Below are 13,204 nucleotides of genomic sequence, written 5' to 3'. Positions count from 1 at the left end.
AGATCCACAAACCCAATCACTCTGGCTGTCCCACAGTTGCTGGCTTCAAAGCACACACCGAACTTACATTTGCCGTAGTTGATCAACGCCTGCAATCTGTAGTATAAAGACTTCCGTCCTATATTAATGAAACCAACCATTTTTTAGATTGTCTGAAATCTGTGCCCATCCCATCGAACATATTGCTTGTCACCTTTGACGCCACCTCCCTCTATACCAACATCCACCATGAACATGGTCTGTCTGCTGCTGAACATTTCCTCAGTCAGTGCCCACCCGACTCCAAACCTGTGACATCCTTCCTGCTCACTTTAATGAACTTTGTACTTACCAACAATTACTTTAACTTTGAGGAAAAGACATACAAATAGATCAGGGGAACAGCCATGGGAAACAGGATGGCTCCTTAGTATGCCAACCTTTTCCTTGGTTGGGGCTTTCCTGGGATCCATAAGCCTTTCAGCCCCTGCTTTGGTTAGGTACATTGATGACGTCTTTGTCACATTGACTCATCGTGAGGATGACCTGCTAAAATTCTTAAAATCTCTAAACACATTCTCCCAATTAAGTTTCATACGATCCTATGCCAAATCCCATGCCACTTCACTTGACGTTGATCTCATCCTCTCTGAAGGTCAGCTACAAACTTCTGTTCACATTAAACCTACTGACAAACAATGGTAATTAAATTTTGAGAGTTTCCATCCTTTCTATGTCAAACGTTCCCTCCCACACAACCTTGTCATTTGAGGTAAATGTATTTGTTGAGACGCAAACTTTTTACAGCAGTACATCCCCATTCCCAATTCAGCCTTCACTGGATGTAATTAACCTACCAGCCTTGTTCAAAAGCAGATTTCCTGGGCTATTACATCCAATCCTGATACTGCTGATCCCCCTAAAAAAACAACTTAGGAGCACACCACTTGACACTCAGTTTTATCCTGGCCTTTAATGTATTAATCAGCTACTTCAACAAAACTATGACTTTCTAAAATCATGCCCTGAAATGAGGTCCATTCTGCCCACATTTTGCTCATCACACCTAGAATACCTTTTCGTCATCCTCCCTTGTCAGACCCTCTCCCTCCTAGCACCACCTATACCAGCCCTGTAACTGGTAAAACATATACTATCAAAGGGAGAGCCACCTGTGATACAACACATGTTGTGTACTAGCTGTTATGTAAACACTGTTCAGCATTTTACACCAGCATGACTACCACTACCAGTTAGGATGACTGAGCATAGGCATAGGGTGAATACTGGCATCTCACAATATCCTGTTGCAAAGAATGCTCTACAACACGACAGTTGTAGTTGTGACCCTGGTGCCTGTTTCACCACACATCATCTGGATTTTTCCCCCAGATACCAGTTTATCAGAACTCTGCTGGTGGGGAACTGGCACTACATCATCTCCTTCATTCTCACCACCCAATTGACCTGTAATTTCTTCAGTCTCAGCATTTCTTCATAGTAAATATTCTGTTCTTCACACTCTTTCATTTTTTGACCTGTCGCTTTTTCACTACCCCGCTCCCACTTCTATCATACACAATGCACTTAGCTTTTCGCTCTTATTAACTCATGTACAATGTTTTGGCAGTAATCTCTGTACTGCGTATTACCCTATCTTCCACCTTTAAACTCCCAGGTTTTCAGATCTCATCTGGTACAGTCTCAACAATCAGCCTTTCCTTCTTATCCCATCCAATAAGTCTCCCCAGACCCAGAATTCTGGGCAACTTTTCCAAACTCTACCCATTTTCCTAAACCTCATCAACCCTTTCCTTTACCCCTCTTCCTTCCCTTTCAGCCCTTCTGCCAGAAGGAGCTACTGGCTCCATAAAGGTTGCAAATTTAAATACCTTGTATATGTATAAGGAACTCGGTATATTCGTAGTACCTTCACAATACATATATTCACTTACGAAATTTGTCATCAATATCCCATCCCAATTCAAAAATAACACGAAGTGCATAGCTACAACACTAGAAGAAAGGATGATATTCACTATTCTGGATTAAATCTCACTTTGGCACAGAAAGGAGTGAATTATGCTGCCACAAAAATCTTTGGTCATTTGCCCAATAGTATTAAAAGTCTGACAGATAGCCAACCAAAATTTAAAAGCAAATTAAAAGAATTTCTGAATGACAACTCCTTCTACTCAATAGATGAATTCTTGTGTGTGTGTGTGTGTGTGTGTGTGTGTGTGTGTGTGTGTTTTCTCCTGTTTGGTGAGTAGATTGTTTATCTATATAGTTACAACATATTTTCAAAAATTGATTATTTTCATTGATAAATTGGCTCGAATGTTGATTAGGTTGTCAAAGTTTTGACCCTTCATGTGAATAAAAAAAGGCAGACAGCATCAAAACAGGTGAATATGGAGGGTGATTGAGAACTGGCACTTGTTTTCCCACTAGAAGCTGCACTATAGTTGCAGCAATGTGAGTGGGTCCATTCTCACTCTTGCTTACTTAATGCGATCAGGCCCAATGGGCCACGTGCTGCTTTGAAAGACTGCCTCCACTTGAGCCTGCCTTCAGCTCCTTTCTGCCATCCTTCCAGCAGTCCCACTTTCTGAAGGTCTTTGGATACACAGTCACTCCATCAAGTTCTGGGTCTTCCTATGGGCCTTCACGCATTTGGCTTGGTGTTGAGTACAGTTTTTGGCCATTGGTTGTCCTGCATTCGAGCAACATGCCCTGTCCACTGGAGTTGTCATGTCTTCATTATAGCCACGATGTTTGCCTCTTTGTAAATATCATACAACTTTGTATTGTGATGAATACTACATTTTTCACTCTCATTATTGTAAACTGGACCAAAAATCTTCCAAAGGACTTTCCTTCCATATATCGTCATTCTGATTAGACCTTGCTTGGTTTACTCCAGGTGGCACATCCTGCTGGTTGTAGGAGTATCTTGTAGATGTTTATTTTGAAATATCTTGACAAACTTCTGGTTTTGAGGAGAGCACTAAGGCCAGCAATTACCTGCTTGTAGTCTTCCCTGTATTTCCAGTTTACTGGATGGTTCATCTTTGAATACTGCACCCACAAACTTGAACTCCCCGACTTGATGATGAGAACCTTCAGTTGTCTGTAAGGGTGGAAGTGGTTCTTGAGTTTCATTATGTCTGCGGTGTAGAACCATGTATTCCATCTTGTCACGATTGTTTTGAAGTCCAATTTTCCTCACAGTTGTTTCCAGAAAGTCAGCCATTTCCCCTAATTCTGCTTGCGCCCCAGATAGTAGCACGATATCATCGGCATATCTGAGGTACTTGATGTTCACATCGCATGTCTGGACTCCTCTGAGTTCATTAGATGACATCTCTCGCATTACCCTCTCTAATGCGAGATTGTAAAGAACAGGTGATAGTCCATCACCCTACAGTAGCCCAGTTTTTATTTGGAATGCTTCAGTCACCTTATTTCCAACTGTTACCTTTCCTGTAGTATCCATCAGGCAGGCCTTTGAGAGACTTACTAGTTTCTTGGCAAAACTGAACTCTTCCAGACACCTCGGCATACTTTCCCAATGAATGCATTCATATGCTTTTCTGAAGTCGACAAACAGCACGTGTAGTTCTTGACCAAACTCCCACCTTTTATCTATGTCTTGGTGTATGACAGATTTGGTCAATAGTAGATCTCCTGTGACAAAATCCTCCTTGATACTCTCCAATGATGGTGTCTGCCAATGGTTGAATTTGATCTAGAAGACAGTTTGAGAAGATATAACAAATATTGAGCAGGGTGATACCGCGGTAGTTTTCACATGCCATTCAGTCATTCTTCTTGTGGATGAGACAGATTAGTGCAGTCTTCTGGAATATTTCAGTGTTCCAAACAGTCTCCATTAATTTGCGAATCCTTGCAACAAGTTATTCACCCCCTTCCTGAATTATTTCAGCATGGATGCCATCTTCTCCTGTGGTCCTCTCCTTTTTAAGCTGTTTTATTTACTTCCTGATCTCTTCTACAGTTGGTGGTACGCATTCAGGGTCTGCTGTGTGTGGTAGCGGGAAGTTAAAGAGTGTCATGTGTCTTCACAATTTGATAAGTCACTGAAATATTCTTCTCTTATCTTTGCAATTTGATATTCATTTGTCAGCATCTCTCCTTTGTCATTTTTTATGAATTTCTCAGTGGGTTTATAGGTATTCCTCAGATAGTTGACCTTTCTGTACATGTTCTCATCCTCCTTCCCTGGAAGTCGTCTTCTGTTCTGTAATAACCCCACTCACGAACTTCCTCTTTTCTCTCCGCAATACTGCTTATGTTTCTCTTCGGACTCTGTCAAATTCTCCCTTACTGCTCTGATCAGTTGCTGACTGTAACTTCTTGTCATGGGCTTCTTTTTTCCTGTTGACTGCCTCTTCATAGACCTCATCAAACCATTCCTTCTTCCTCACCACTCTTTTTCCAATGACTGCTCCGGCAGCCTTTGTAACCACATTTCTAATTTCTTCCCATTGCTGATTTACATCTGAGTCCTCTTTTTCCAGCAGTACTGTAAAACGATTCCTGATCTCAACTTGAAGTTCATTTCTGGTTTCTTCCTGGGCTACTTTTTCTATTTCTAAACATGCCACTTTCTTTAGTTTATGCAGTAGCCACCAGAAAGTCCACGGCATGGAGGATTTAGTGCGGGTTTTGGTTGAGCAGCAGACGGAGCTCATGGCCACCATGAAACAAGTGCTTCCGGCGTTGCTCTCCACGCAGTCTGCTCCAGCGCCGTTGGGACGCATATGAACATCGCCTTCGGCAGCATTTCCAGGCGTTTCATGTTGCCAATGTGGAGGTATGTCGTGCTCTCTTCTTGTCTTGGATATCTCCCTCGCTGTATCAAGTTTTGCGACAGCGCCGTTGCAGGAACCCTCGTCCTTGTCTTTTGACGCATTGTGTTCATTGCTGTCTTCATATTATCGCCACAGCACGCATGTTGTGGCGGCTAAGGTCAAGTTCTATCAATGCAAGAAAATGCCCCATCAGTCTTACCGGCCGTGGGCTGCTACCCTGCACGGTCTTAGTCGCAAGTGTCATTTTGTCATGGAGCGAGAGTCGTATACCCACGTTATGGTATGCAACGTCATTGTTCGTTCGGCCCCTGATAGGGAGGTCCGGCAATGGGCCCTGCAATTAGAAGACCCTTCCCTTGAGGAAGTCCTGTCCATTGCTCAATCGTATGAAGTCTCTCACGCCGCAGGTCAACAGCTGGAAGTGTGGTGCGACGTCGTGGCAGTACAGGGCGGCGCGGCCGCGTCCACTGTGTCCGGGGTGGACGACGTGCGAGCAGTACAATCCGGCCGTTACGGCCGCTCCCGCACGGCGTGTAAACAGAATTCCGGCCGCCGGCCCCTGTTGCCGTCCTGTGCGTCGTGCTATATACATCATGATCGGTCAGAGTGCCCCCAGCGTTGGGCCGTTTGTCGCAAATGTAATAAAAAAGGTCACATTGCTAAAGTTTGCCGCTCAGCCTCAAAAGATTCGAAGGAAACAGGTACAGAGGACATGGACGTTGACATTCAGGAAGTTTCATCGGACCCGGCTCCCGATGCATCGGCACGCAGACTCTTTATCGAGGTGTCGGTTCTGTCGCGCCGGTTACAACTGCAAGTAGATACGGGCGCGGCAGTTTCGTTGTTGAATGCACAAACTTATTCCGACCTTGGATCGCCCCCGTTGGCGCCAGTTTACCGGCGTCTCCGTGGTTATGGTAAACAGTTCATTCCCCTACTGGGTCAATTCACTACCGACGTGACTTAGAAATCAGTCACTCGGCCTATTACTTTTATTGTTGTCAGTGATGTGAGCTCCGCTAACCTTTTTGGCCTGGATGCCTTTCAAGCTTTCGGTTTTTCTTATCATTGACACCAGACAGTTGGTCTCTGAAGACGTTCCCTATCAATCATTGGAATCTTTGGTCTCGGACTTTCCAGATATCTTTGAGGAGGGCCTGGGGCGTGTTTCAGATTTTGAAGCTCACTTAACATTGAAGGCGTCGGCTCGCCCGTGTTTTCTACACGCGAGGCAGATTCCCTTGGCTCTTCGCCCTCAGGTAAAGGAAGAGCTAGACCGGCTGACAGCCCTAGGGGTCGTTCTTCCCATTTCTTCTAGTGAGTGGGCTTCGCCCCTCGTTATTGTAAGGAAGCCCTCGGGAAAATTACGTCTTTGTGGCGATTTCAAGGACACCATTAATTCCCAATTGGTGGTGGACACCTATCCTTTGCCTCGTGCTGATGAATTGTTCACCGCCGTGGCGGGAGGCCAATATTTTTCGAAAATCGATCTCTCAGAGGCTTATCATCAGATACCACTTGATGAGGACTCCAAACGGCTGGTGGTCGTCAACACCCCGTTTGGCCTTTACCAATATCAGCGGTTGGCCTTCGGAATATCCAGTGCCCCGGCGATATTCCAGCGTTATCTTGAGCACATCATATCGACAATCCCTCATTGTATTAATTACCTGGATGACATAATTGTCACAGGCCACAGCATGAAGGAACACTTGCACAACCTTGGCACCCTGTTTCTCAAATTCAGGTCTGTGGGCTTGCGTTGCAACCTGCATAAGTCAAACTTCTTCCAACCGTCCATTGAGTATGTGGGCTACACCATCTCTCAGCACGGCGTCCAGCCACTAGGAAGTTTGGTCCAAGGTATCGTCGACCTTCCTCGGCCCACTTCACTGAAAGAGTTACAAGCTTTTTTAGGCAAGATAGCCTATTACCACCGGTTCATTCCCAGGGCTTCCACCATAGCCCGCCCCCTGTACTGCCTTCTGCGCAAGGGTGTTCCTTTTGATTGGTCGCCTGCATGCGAGCGAGCGTTCACCTCGTTGAAGGGCCTCCTCACGTCAGCGCCTTGTTTGACTACTTTTGACCCCCATAAGCCATTGGTCCTGGCTACCGATGCTTCGCAGTATGGGGTGGGGGCGGTCCTGGCCCATCGCAACGCAGATGGTTCCGAGCAATCACTGGCGTTTGCGTCTAAAACTCTTAGTCCCGCGCAAGCCCATTACTCCCAGGTGGAAAAAGAGGCTTTGGCCATTGTCTACGCTGTTACCAAGTTACACCCTTTCTTGTATGGCATGAAGTTTCAGTTAATCACTGACCATAAGCCATTAATATCGTTATTTGGCCCCGCCTCTCAGATACCGGATAGGGCGGCCCACAGACTACAGCGTTGGGCCTTGTTCCTCTCTAAGTACCATTATGACATTCATTTTCGCCCTACCGGACAGCATGCCAATGCCGACGCTCTTTCCCGTCTTCCGGTGGGCCCGGATCCTAAGTTAGATCGAGAAGAGATTATGTGTTTTCATTTGGATGTGGCGTCCCACCAAGCGGTTGATGGCTTCCCGATCACTAGTTCTCGCGTCGCCAGGGAAACGGCAGCTGACCCGGTTCTCCAGCAAGTAGTTCGCCTCATTCAGCAGGGGTGGTCATCCCGCCCTCCAGGCCGGGCCTCGGACCCTCTTCGTAATTATTTTATTCTACAAGACCGCCTCTCGGTCTTGGAAGGAGTTCTCCTGGCTACCAATGATACAGCTCCTCGCATGGTTGTTCCAGCAAGTTTACGAAAGGAGGTCCTCACATTATTACATGCAGGGCACTGGGGTGTTTCCCGTACTAAAACCTTGGCTCGCAGACATGTGTACTGGCCTGGTATTGACAGAGAAATTGAGCACTTGGTAGCCGCCTGTTCCCAGTGTGCGAGCCAACAGGCATCTCCCAGGGCAGCATTCTCTTCCTGGCCGCCGGCAACCCAAGCATGGGAACGTGTTCACATCGATTTTGCGGGCCCGTTTCTCAATGGCTTTTGGCTCATTGTCATTGAAGCTTATTCCCGATTCCCATATGTGGTTCGCTGCTCCTCAACCACTTCAGAAGTTGCAATCCAGGCACTAGCAAAAATCTTTTCTGTGGAAGGTCTGCCAATCACCCTGGTCTCGGACAATGGACCGCAGTTTATTTTGCAGACCTTCCAGGATTTTTGTAGGCGCTTCGGTATTCGGCACGTTTGCTCTCCCCCCTTCCATCCACTATCAAATGGGGAAGCCAAGCGCATGGTGCGCACATTTAAGACGCAGATGAAAAAGTATGTACACGAATTTCCTGCGGAGGTGGCATTGACGTTTTTCCTGACGGCATACCGGACCACACCAATGGGCGACCGCAGCCCCGCAGAGCTCCTCCATGGGCGCCAACCTAGGACTCTGCTGCACCTCCTCTGGCCTGGTCCTCGCCAGTCTTCGCAAAACGGAGTACCTGGCTTTCCCCTGGGTATGTCGGTCTGGGCACGTGGGTTTGGTCGCAATCCACGTTGGATACCGGCGGTGGTCCTGCGTCGAAATGGCCGCCGGCTCTATACCTTGCAGGCAGGGGACCGGGTGGTACGTCGTCACCAAAATCACCTACGTCCACGTTTGGGCACCCACCCTCCGACCTCTCGGACACCGGCTTCCCCATTGCCGGCACCCGTGTTGGTTTCTCAGGGGATGTTACCGCCTCTCCCCGCTGTGACTCTGCCGCATTGCGATGGTTCTCAGCCTTGGCAGCTTCCAGTAACTCCAGCACCAGCATCGCCATCGTTCGAGATGCCCCAGCGAGAGCCGGCCCCCCTCGCAGGCCCGGTTTCTCAGGAGGCTGGTTCACCTGTGGTCGTCCCTTCCCCATCGTCCCCACCACTGGGTCTTGCCCCTCCCGCATTGGAACAGGATCCGGAGTTCGACAGCTTGTCGCCCGTTCTGTCCTGGGCTCCGGTGGTGGGACGACGGGGGCCTCTTTGTGTGGGTCATTTCCAGCCGTATTCAAAGGTTCCGGCTCGAGGGTTGGCAGATCCCCTCGACTCCGGCCTTCCAATGGATGTGGAGGTCATCGCTCCTGCCCGACGCTCCACCTTCCGACGCAGTGGATCACAGTGGCTTCGCCCCCCGAAGGAGGAGGAGTGCAGTAGCCACCAGAAAGATCGCGGGAGGCGCACATCAGCACGGCGCGTCACGGACGGTAGTTGCCGCAAGTAGAGTCCCGTCCACCAGAGGGCACGCGAGAATTCGGACGCGACCTCTGCCGGCGTAACAACAACAACAACAACAACAACTCAGGCAGCACGGGCCGTGCCCAGTCAGTTAACATCGAGCATGCCTAGGGCACAGTCCCGGTCTACACTAAGTGAAGTGTGACGTAAACGTGAACAGTGTTACTTCAGTTTACTTGTTTGGGTTGGTTTCAGGGTGATTCTGAGTTGAATTTAATCAAGAAACAGTCAAAACCACACTCAGCTCCATGGGAATTTCTTACATCGACAATCAAATTCCTGGCTTCTGCGTTAACTGCTATGTGGTCTATTTGGTTGACTGTTTTTTCCATCTGGGGATACCCATGTTCCTTTGTGCACCTGTCTATATGGGAAGTTAGTGCTACTGATAAACATGCCCTTGGACATATAAAACCTAATTATCCTTATTCCATAGTTGTTACTATTTCCATGCAGACTATGAAGGCCAATTGTGGGAGTAAAGCTGGTCTCCTTTCCAATCTTGGCATTAAAATCGCTGATGAGAATTCTGCAGCAGATTTTAGGGATGAAATCCATAACATCTTCCAGCTCTGCATAGCATATATCTGTTACTTGATCTTCACTTTCCTATGTTTGTGCATGACAGATCACAATGATAAGTTGGTGGTTTTTCACAGATAAAGTTAGAACTGAGATTCTTGGGTTCACTGCCGTAAAATTCTTTACCATTGGTACAATGTCTTTGTTAACACAGAAAGAAGTTCTAAAACTGTGCTTGACTGCTTCCCCATAGAATATTGTGTAATTTTCTACATCTGTTGTCCCTGTACCTTCCCATTGAACTTCCTGCAGGGCAACCATCGACATTTTCTGATTTTCTAATTCTCTAACTAAAGTTATTGCTGCCTCAGGTTTGTACAAAGACTGTACATTTCATGTTACAAATTGTAGTCCTTTTCTATGCTTAGTTCATTGCATTGGGTGTCTGGTCTGTATCTGACACTTCTCTCTAGCTTTCGTAACACAACTGATTTTACGAGATGGGGTTGTTAGCCCCATGCCCATCCCCCAACCTGGAGGACCAGAATATCCCATTTAGTCTGGATCATCACCTTCAACCAGTCCAGCTTGGGAGGCCCTACCGGTAGCTAAGCTACTGCCGGCTTAGTTCTCAGGATCATTTGCTCACACAAGCCCCACTACGACGACAAGGTAAGGATACCGTTGGGGGGCCATTCTCATGCAGAGAGAAGAAATCCCTTGCCTTACACTATTGCACAAGAACTTTCTGAATGCTCTTGCACAATCGATCCATGATGCCCAAATAAAAGTGAAAATTTATAGTGGTACTGATGGGAACAGATTCCATGTGAATGAGTGTCAGAAAAGCCAATGGACATTGTCTTTGCTATCAGTTTTATCATTCACATCTTCTTTGATCTTGGCATACCATCAGAAACCTATTCTGTACTTAGTTACTTCGTGTTAATTTGTATTCATAACACAAAGTCTTGTCACCTGTGATGATTTTTCAGAGAAAAGAATTATCCGTGTTTTTCATTTCAGTCAAGTAGTGGCAGATGTCCACACATTGGTGTTTTGTGCGGGGTCACAGTATGTGGAACAAACTTTGCACACACATTTCCTTCTTCAATGCATTCTCCAGAATTGATTTACAGATGTTCAGTTCATCAGTAATAGTTTTCCATGAGACATGATAGTCAATTTCCAAAAGATCATGAATTTTCTTATTGTTTCCACCAGATGAAGTTGAAGTAGAAAGCCCTGATTTCTTGTTGTCCACATATGACACCTGCCATCTAAAACATTTAAACTACTCAAACATGCATGCATGAATTAAATAATTGTTACTGTAAGCTTTTTCTCATGGACTCAAATGTCTATGTAATGATTTTGCCAAGTAAAACATGAATTCAAACCACTGCTTGTTGCAGTGTTGTGATCTGCGACAACAGTGTTGTCACATTACAGCTGCACATCCTTTACTTAACAGTGCCTGCTCACAGCTGAGTGGTTTGCAGATCTGTTGCTTATAGTTGTTAGTTCATAGTTACTATGCTGACATTGCATGTACACCAGGAATACTGTCTCAGGACCTTTTGGACAGATAGTGTGCATTTAATATACTTTTCAAAAATGTCACAATTTATGTTATGTTTCATTGTACCTGCTGGCAGAATGTTGTACCACAAGACATTGGTCAAGAATGTTCAGAATCTGCAGAAGATTTACGTGCACGAGAGCACACTGGAGGAGGGGTTTCACCCAGAGGTAAAGGAAATCTTTTCTGTAATAAGTATGATTACTTGATTATTACAGATTACTTTAAAAATGTGCAAGAAGTTTAGTAAGTAAAGCATTTCTTCTGAATGTAATGAAGATTGCTAGAAGACACTATAAAATTTCTCTAACTACTCGTAAGAATGGGGTTGTTTTACTCATCGTATCTGGCAATCTGACGCAGCATAAGTCCTGAACCAGTAACTGTAAAAAAAAAAAAAAAAAAACTGTAAAGTTATTTTTTAAATAATTAAACCTGTTTTTTGCTTCCACTGCACCTTTATAATAGTATCAAATTAATTAAAAGCATCTTGACAAATCTGAAACAAGTTGTGATATACTTACAATAATGAAATAAATCATGCACAACAAGCTACATGCTCTCTGTCCAAAATCACACAAAGTACTGACGAATAACAAAAACAAAACTAGGTCCAACTTAGAATGCTTGTAACTGCCATCTGAAGATGGATTTGTAAAGAAAAATCTGAAACCGGTAATGGTCTGAAGATAATAAACCTTTTTAAACCATACATGTGGCTGGTAGCTGTTTTTTATAAATTATAAACCTTTAATATTCAAATATCTGCAGAAAATTGTCATATTTTTCATTTGTTGTTGAGGAAGTAAATACACTTTGCCAGTCTTCTTTCTCTAAGTTAAGTACAATGTTTACATTTTGTGAAGCACTTTCATATGCATCAAACATATTTGCTAAACATCAAAGAATCAAGAGTGACAATGACAAAAGAAGTTTTTTTTGTTACATTTTCAAAATTAAACAAGAGGCAGGTCTGAGATATAAAATTAAAGTTACTGGAATCTCAGGCAAGTGATATAGAATTTCGTTTTCTAAATGTCATGGCATATATAGTTCTTACATTTAAGTTCAAGGACATATTTCATGTGTTTATAATGTTACAAAATTTTATATAAAGCAAAGACACACACATACAGGTAAGAAACATTCCACATGGGAAAAATATATTAAAAAAATAAATAAAGATGCTGTGAAGTAGGTAGAAGGTAGGGGTGCGGGGTGTCGGTGGGGTCAGGAAGTTGATGGAGTCAGGTGAAAGGTTTTGTTGGGGGCCTAAGGGTCTGAGGATTCCTTGAAGCTTCGCCTGGACATCAGGAATGGGATTACCTTGGCAAACTTTGTATGTGGTGTTGTCTGAAAGCTGACGCAGTCCCTCAGCCACATACTCCCGACGATCAAGTACCAGGTCATGGAACCCTTGACCCTTGTCAGCCGGAAGAATGACGATGGATCAGTCAGCTTTCAGATCAGGGTTAGCCGGGGTTTCAGCTGTGGTGATGTTGGGAGTAGGATTAAGGTTTTTTAAGAAGGATTGAGAGGCAAGGCTGGAAATAAGAAATTCCTGGAAGGTTTGGAGAGGGTGATTTTGAGGAAGAGGAGGTGGGTCCTGCTGTGATGGAGGACGGAACTGTTCCAGGCAGGATTCAAATTGGATAGTGTCTTGGGGAGTTGGATCATTAGGAGTAGGATTAGGATTATTTTTATTTGTGGCAAAGTGATATTTCCAGCAGAGACTACGAGTGTAGGACAGTAAATCTTTGACAAGTGCTATTTGGTTGAATCTGGGAGTGGGGCTGAAGGCGAGGCCTTTGGATAGGACAGAGGTTTTGGATTGGGAGAGAGGTTTGGAGGAAAGGTTAACTACTGAATTGGGGTGTTGTGGTTCCAGATTGTGTTGACTAGAATTTTGAGGGGAGTGTAGCTGGAAGTGGGAGATTGAGTAGATGGGAGAGACTGGGTCTGTGTGCAATGAGAGGAGGTTGAGGTTTGTTGGAAAGGTTGTGGAGGGTGAGTGAGTTGCCTTTCTGTAGGTGGGAAACC

The 13,204-nt window shown here is 45.2% G+C and overlaps 1 protein-coding gene across 1 annotated transcript in view; it reads left to right on the top strand.

The window, feature by feature from the left end:
• Nucleotides 1-13,204, top strand: part of LOC126203548 (uncharacterized) — a 255,598-nt gene that overhangs the window by 197,296 nt on the left and 45,098 nt on the right. The window contains exon 8 of the mRNA XM_049937870.1: nt 11,241-11,334. Within this exon, the coding sequence (XP_049793827.1) occupies nt 11,241-11,334 (94 nt within the window). The remainder of the gene's footprint in view (nt 1-11,240; nt 11,335-13,204) is intronic.

Source organism: Schistocerca nitens, chromosome 9 (assembly GCF_023898315.1).
Source record: "Schistocerca nitens isolate TAMUIC-IGC-003100 chromosome 9, iqSchNite1.1, whole genome shotgun sequence".
In the NCBI taxonomy this organism is placed as follows: domain Eukaryota; kingdom Metazoa; phylum Arthropoda; class Insecta; order Orthoptera; family Acrididae; genus Schistocerca; species Schistocerca nitens.
This window is presented reverse-complemented; position numbering and strand designations above follow the sequence as displayed.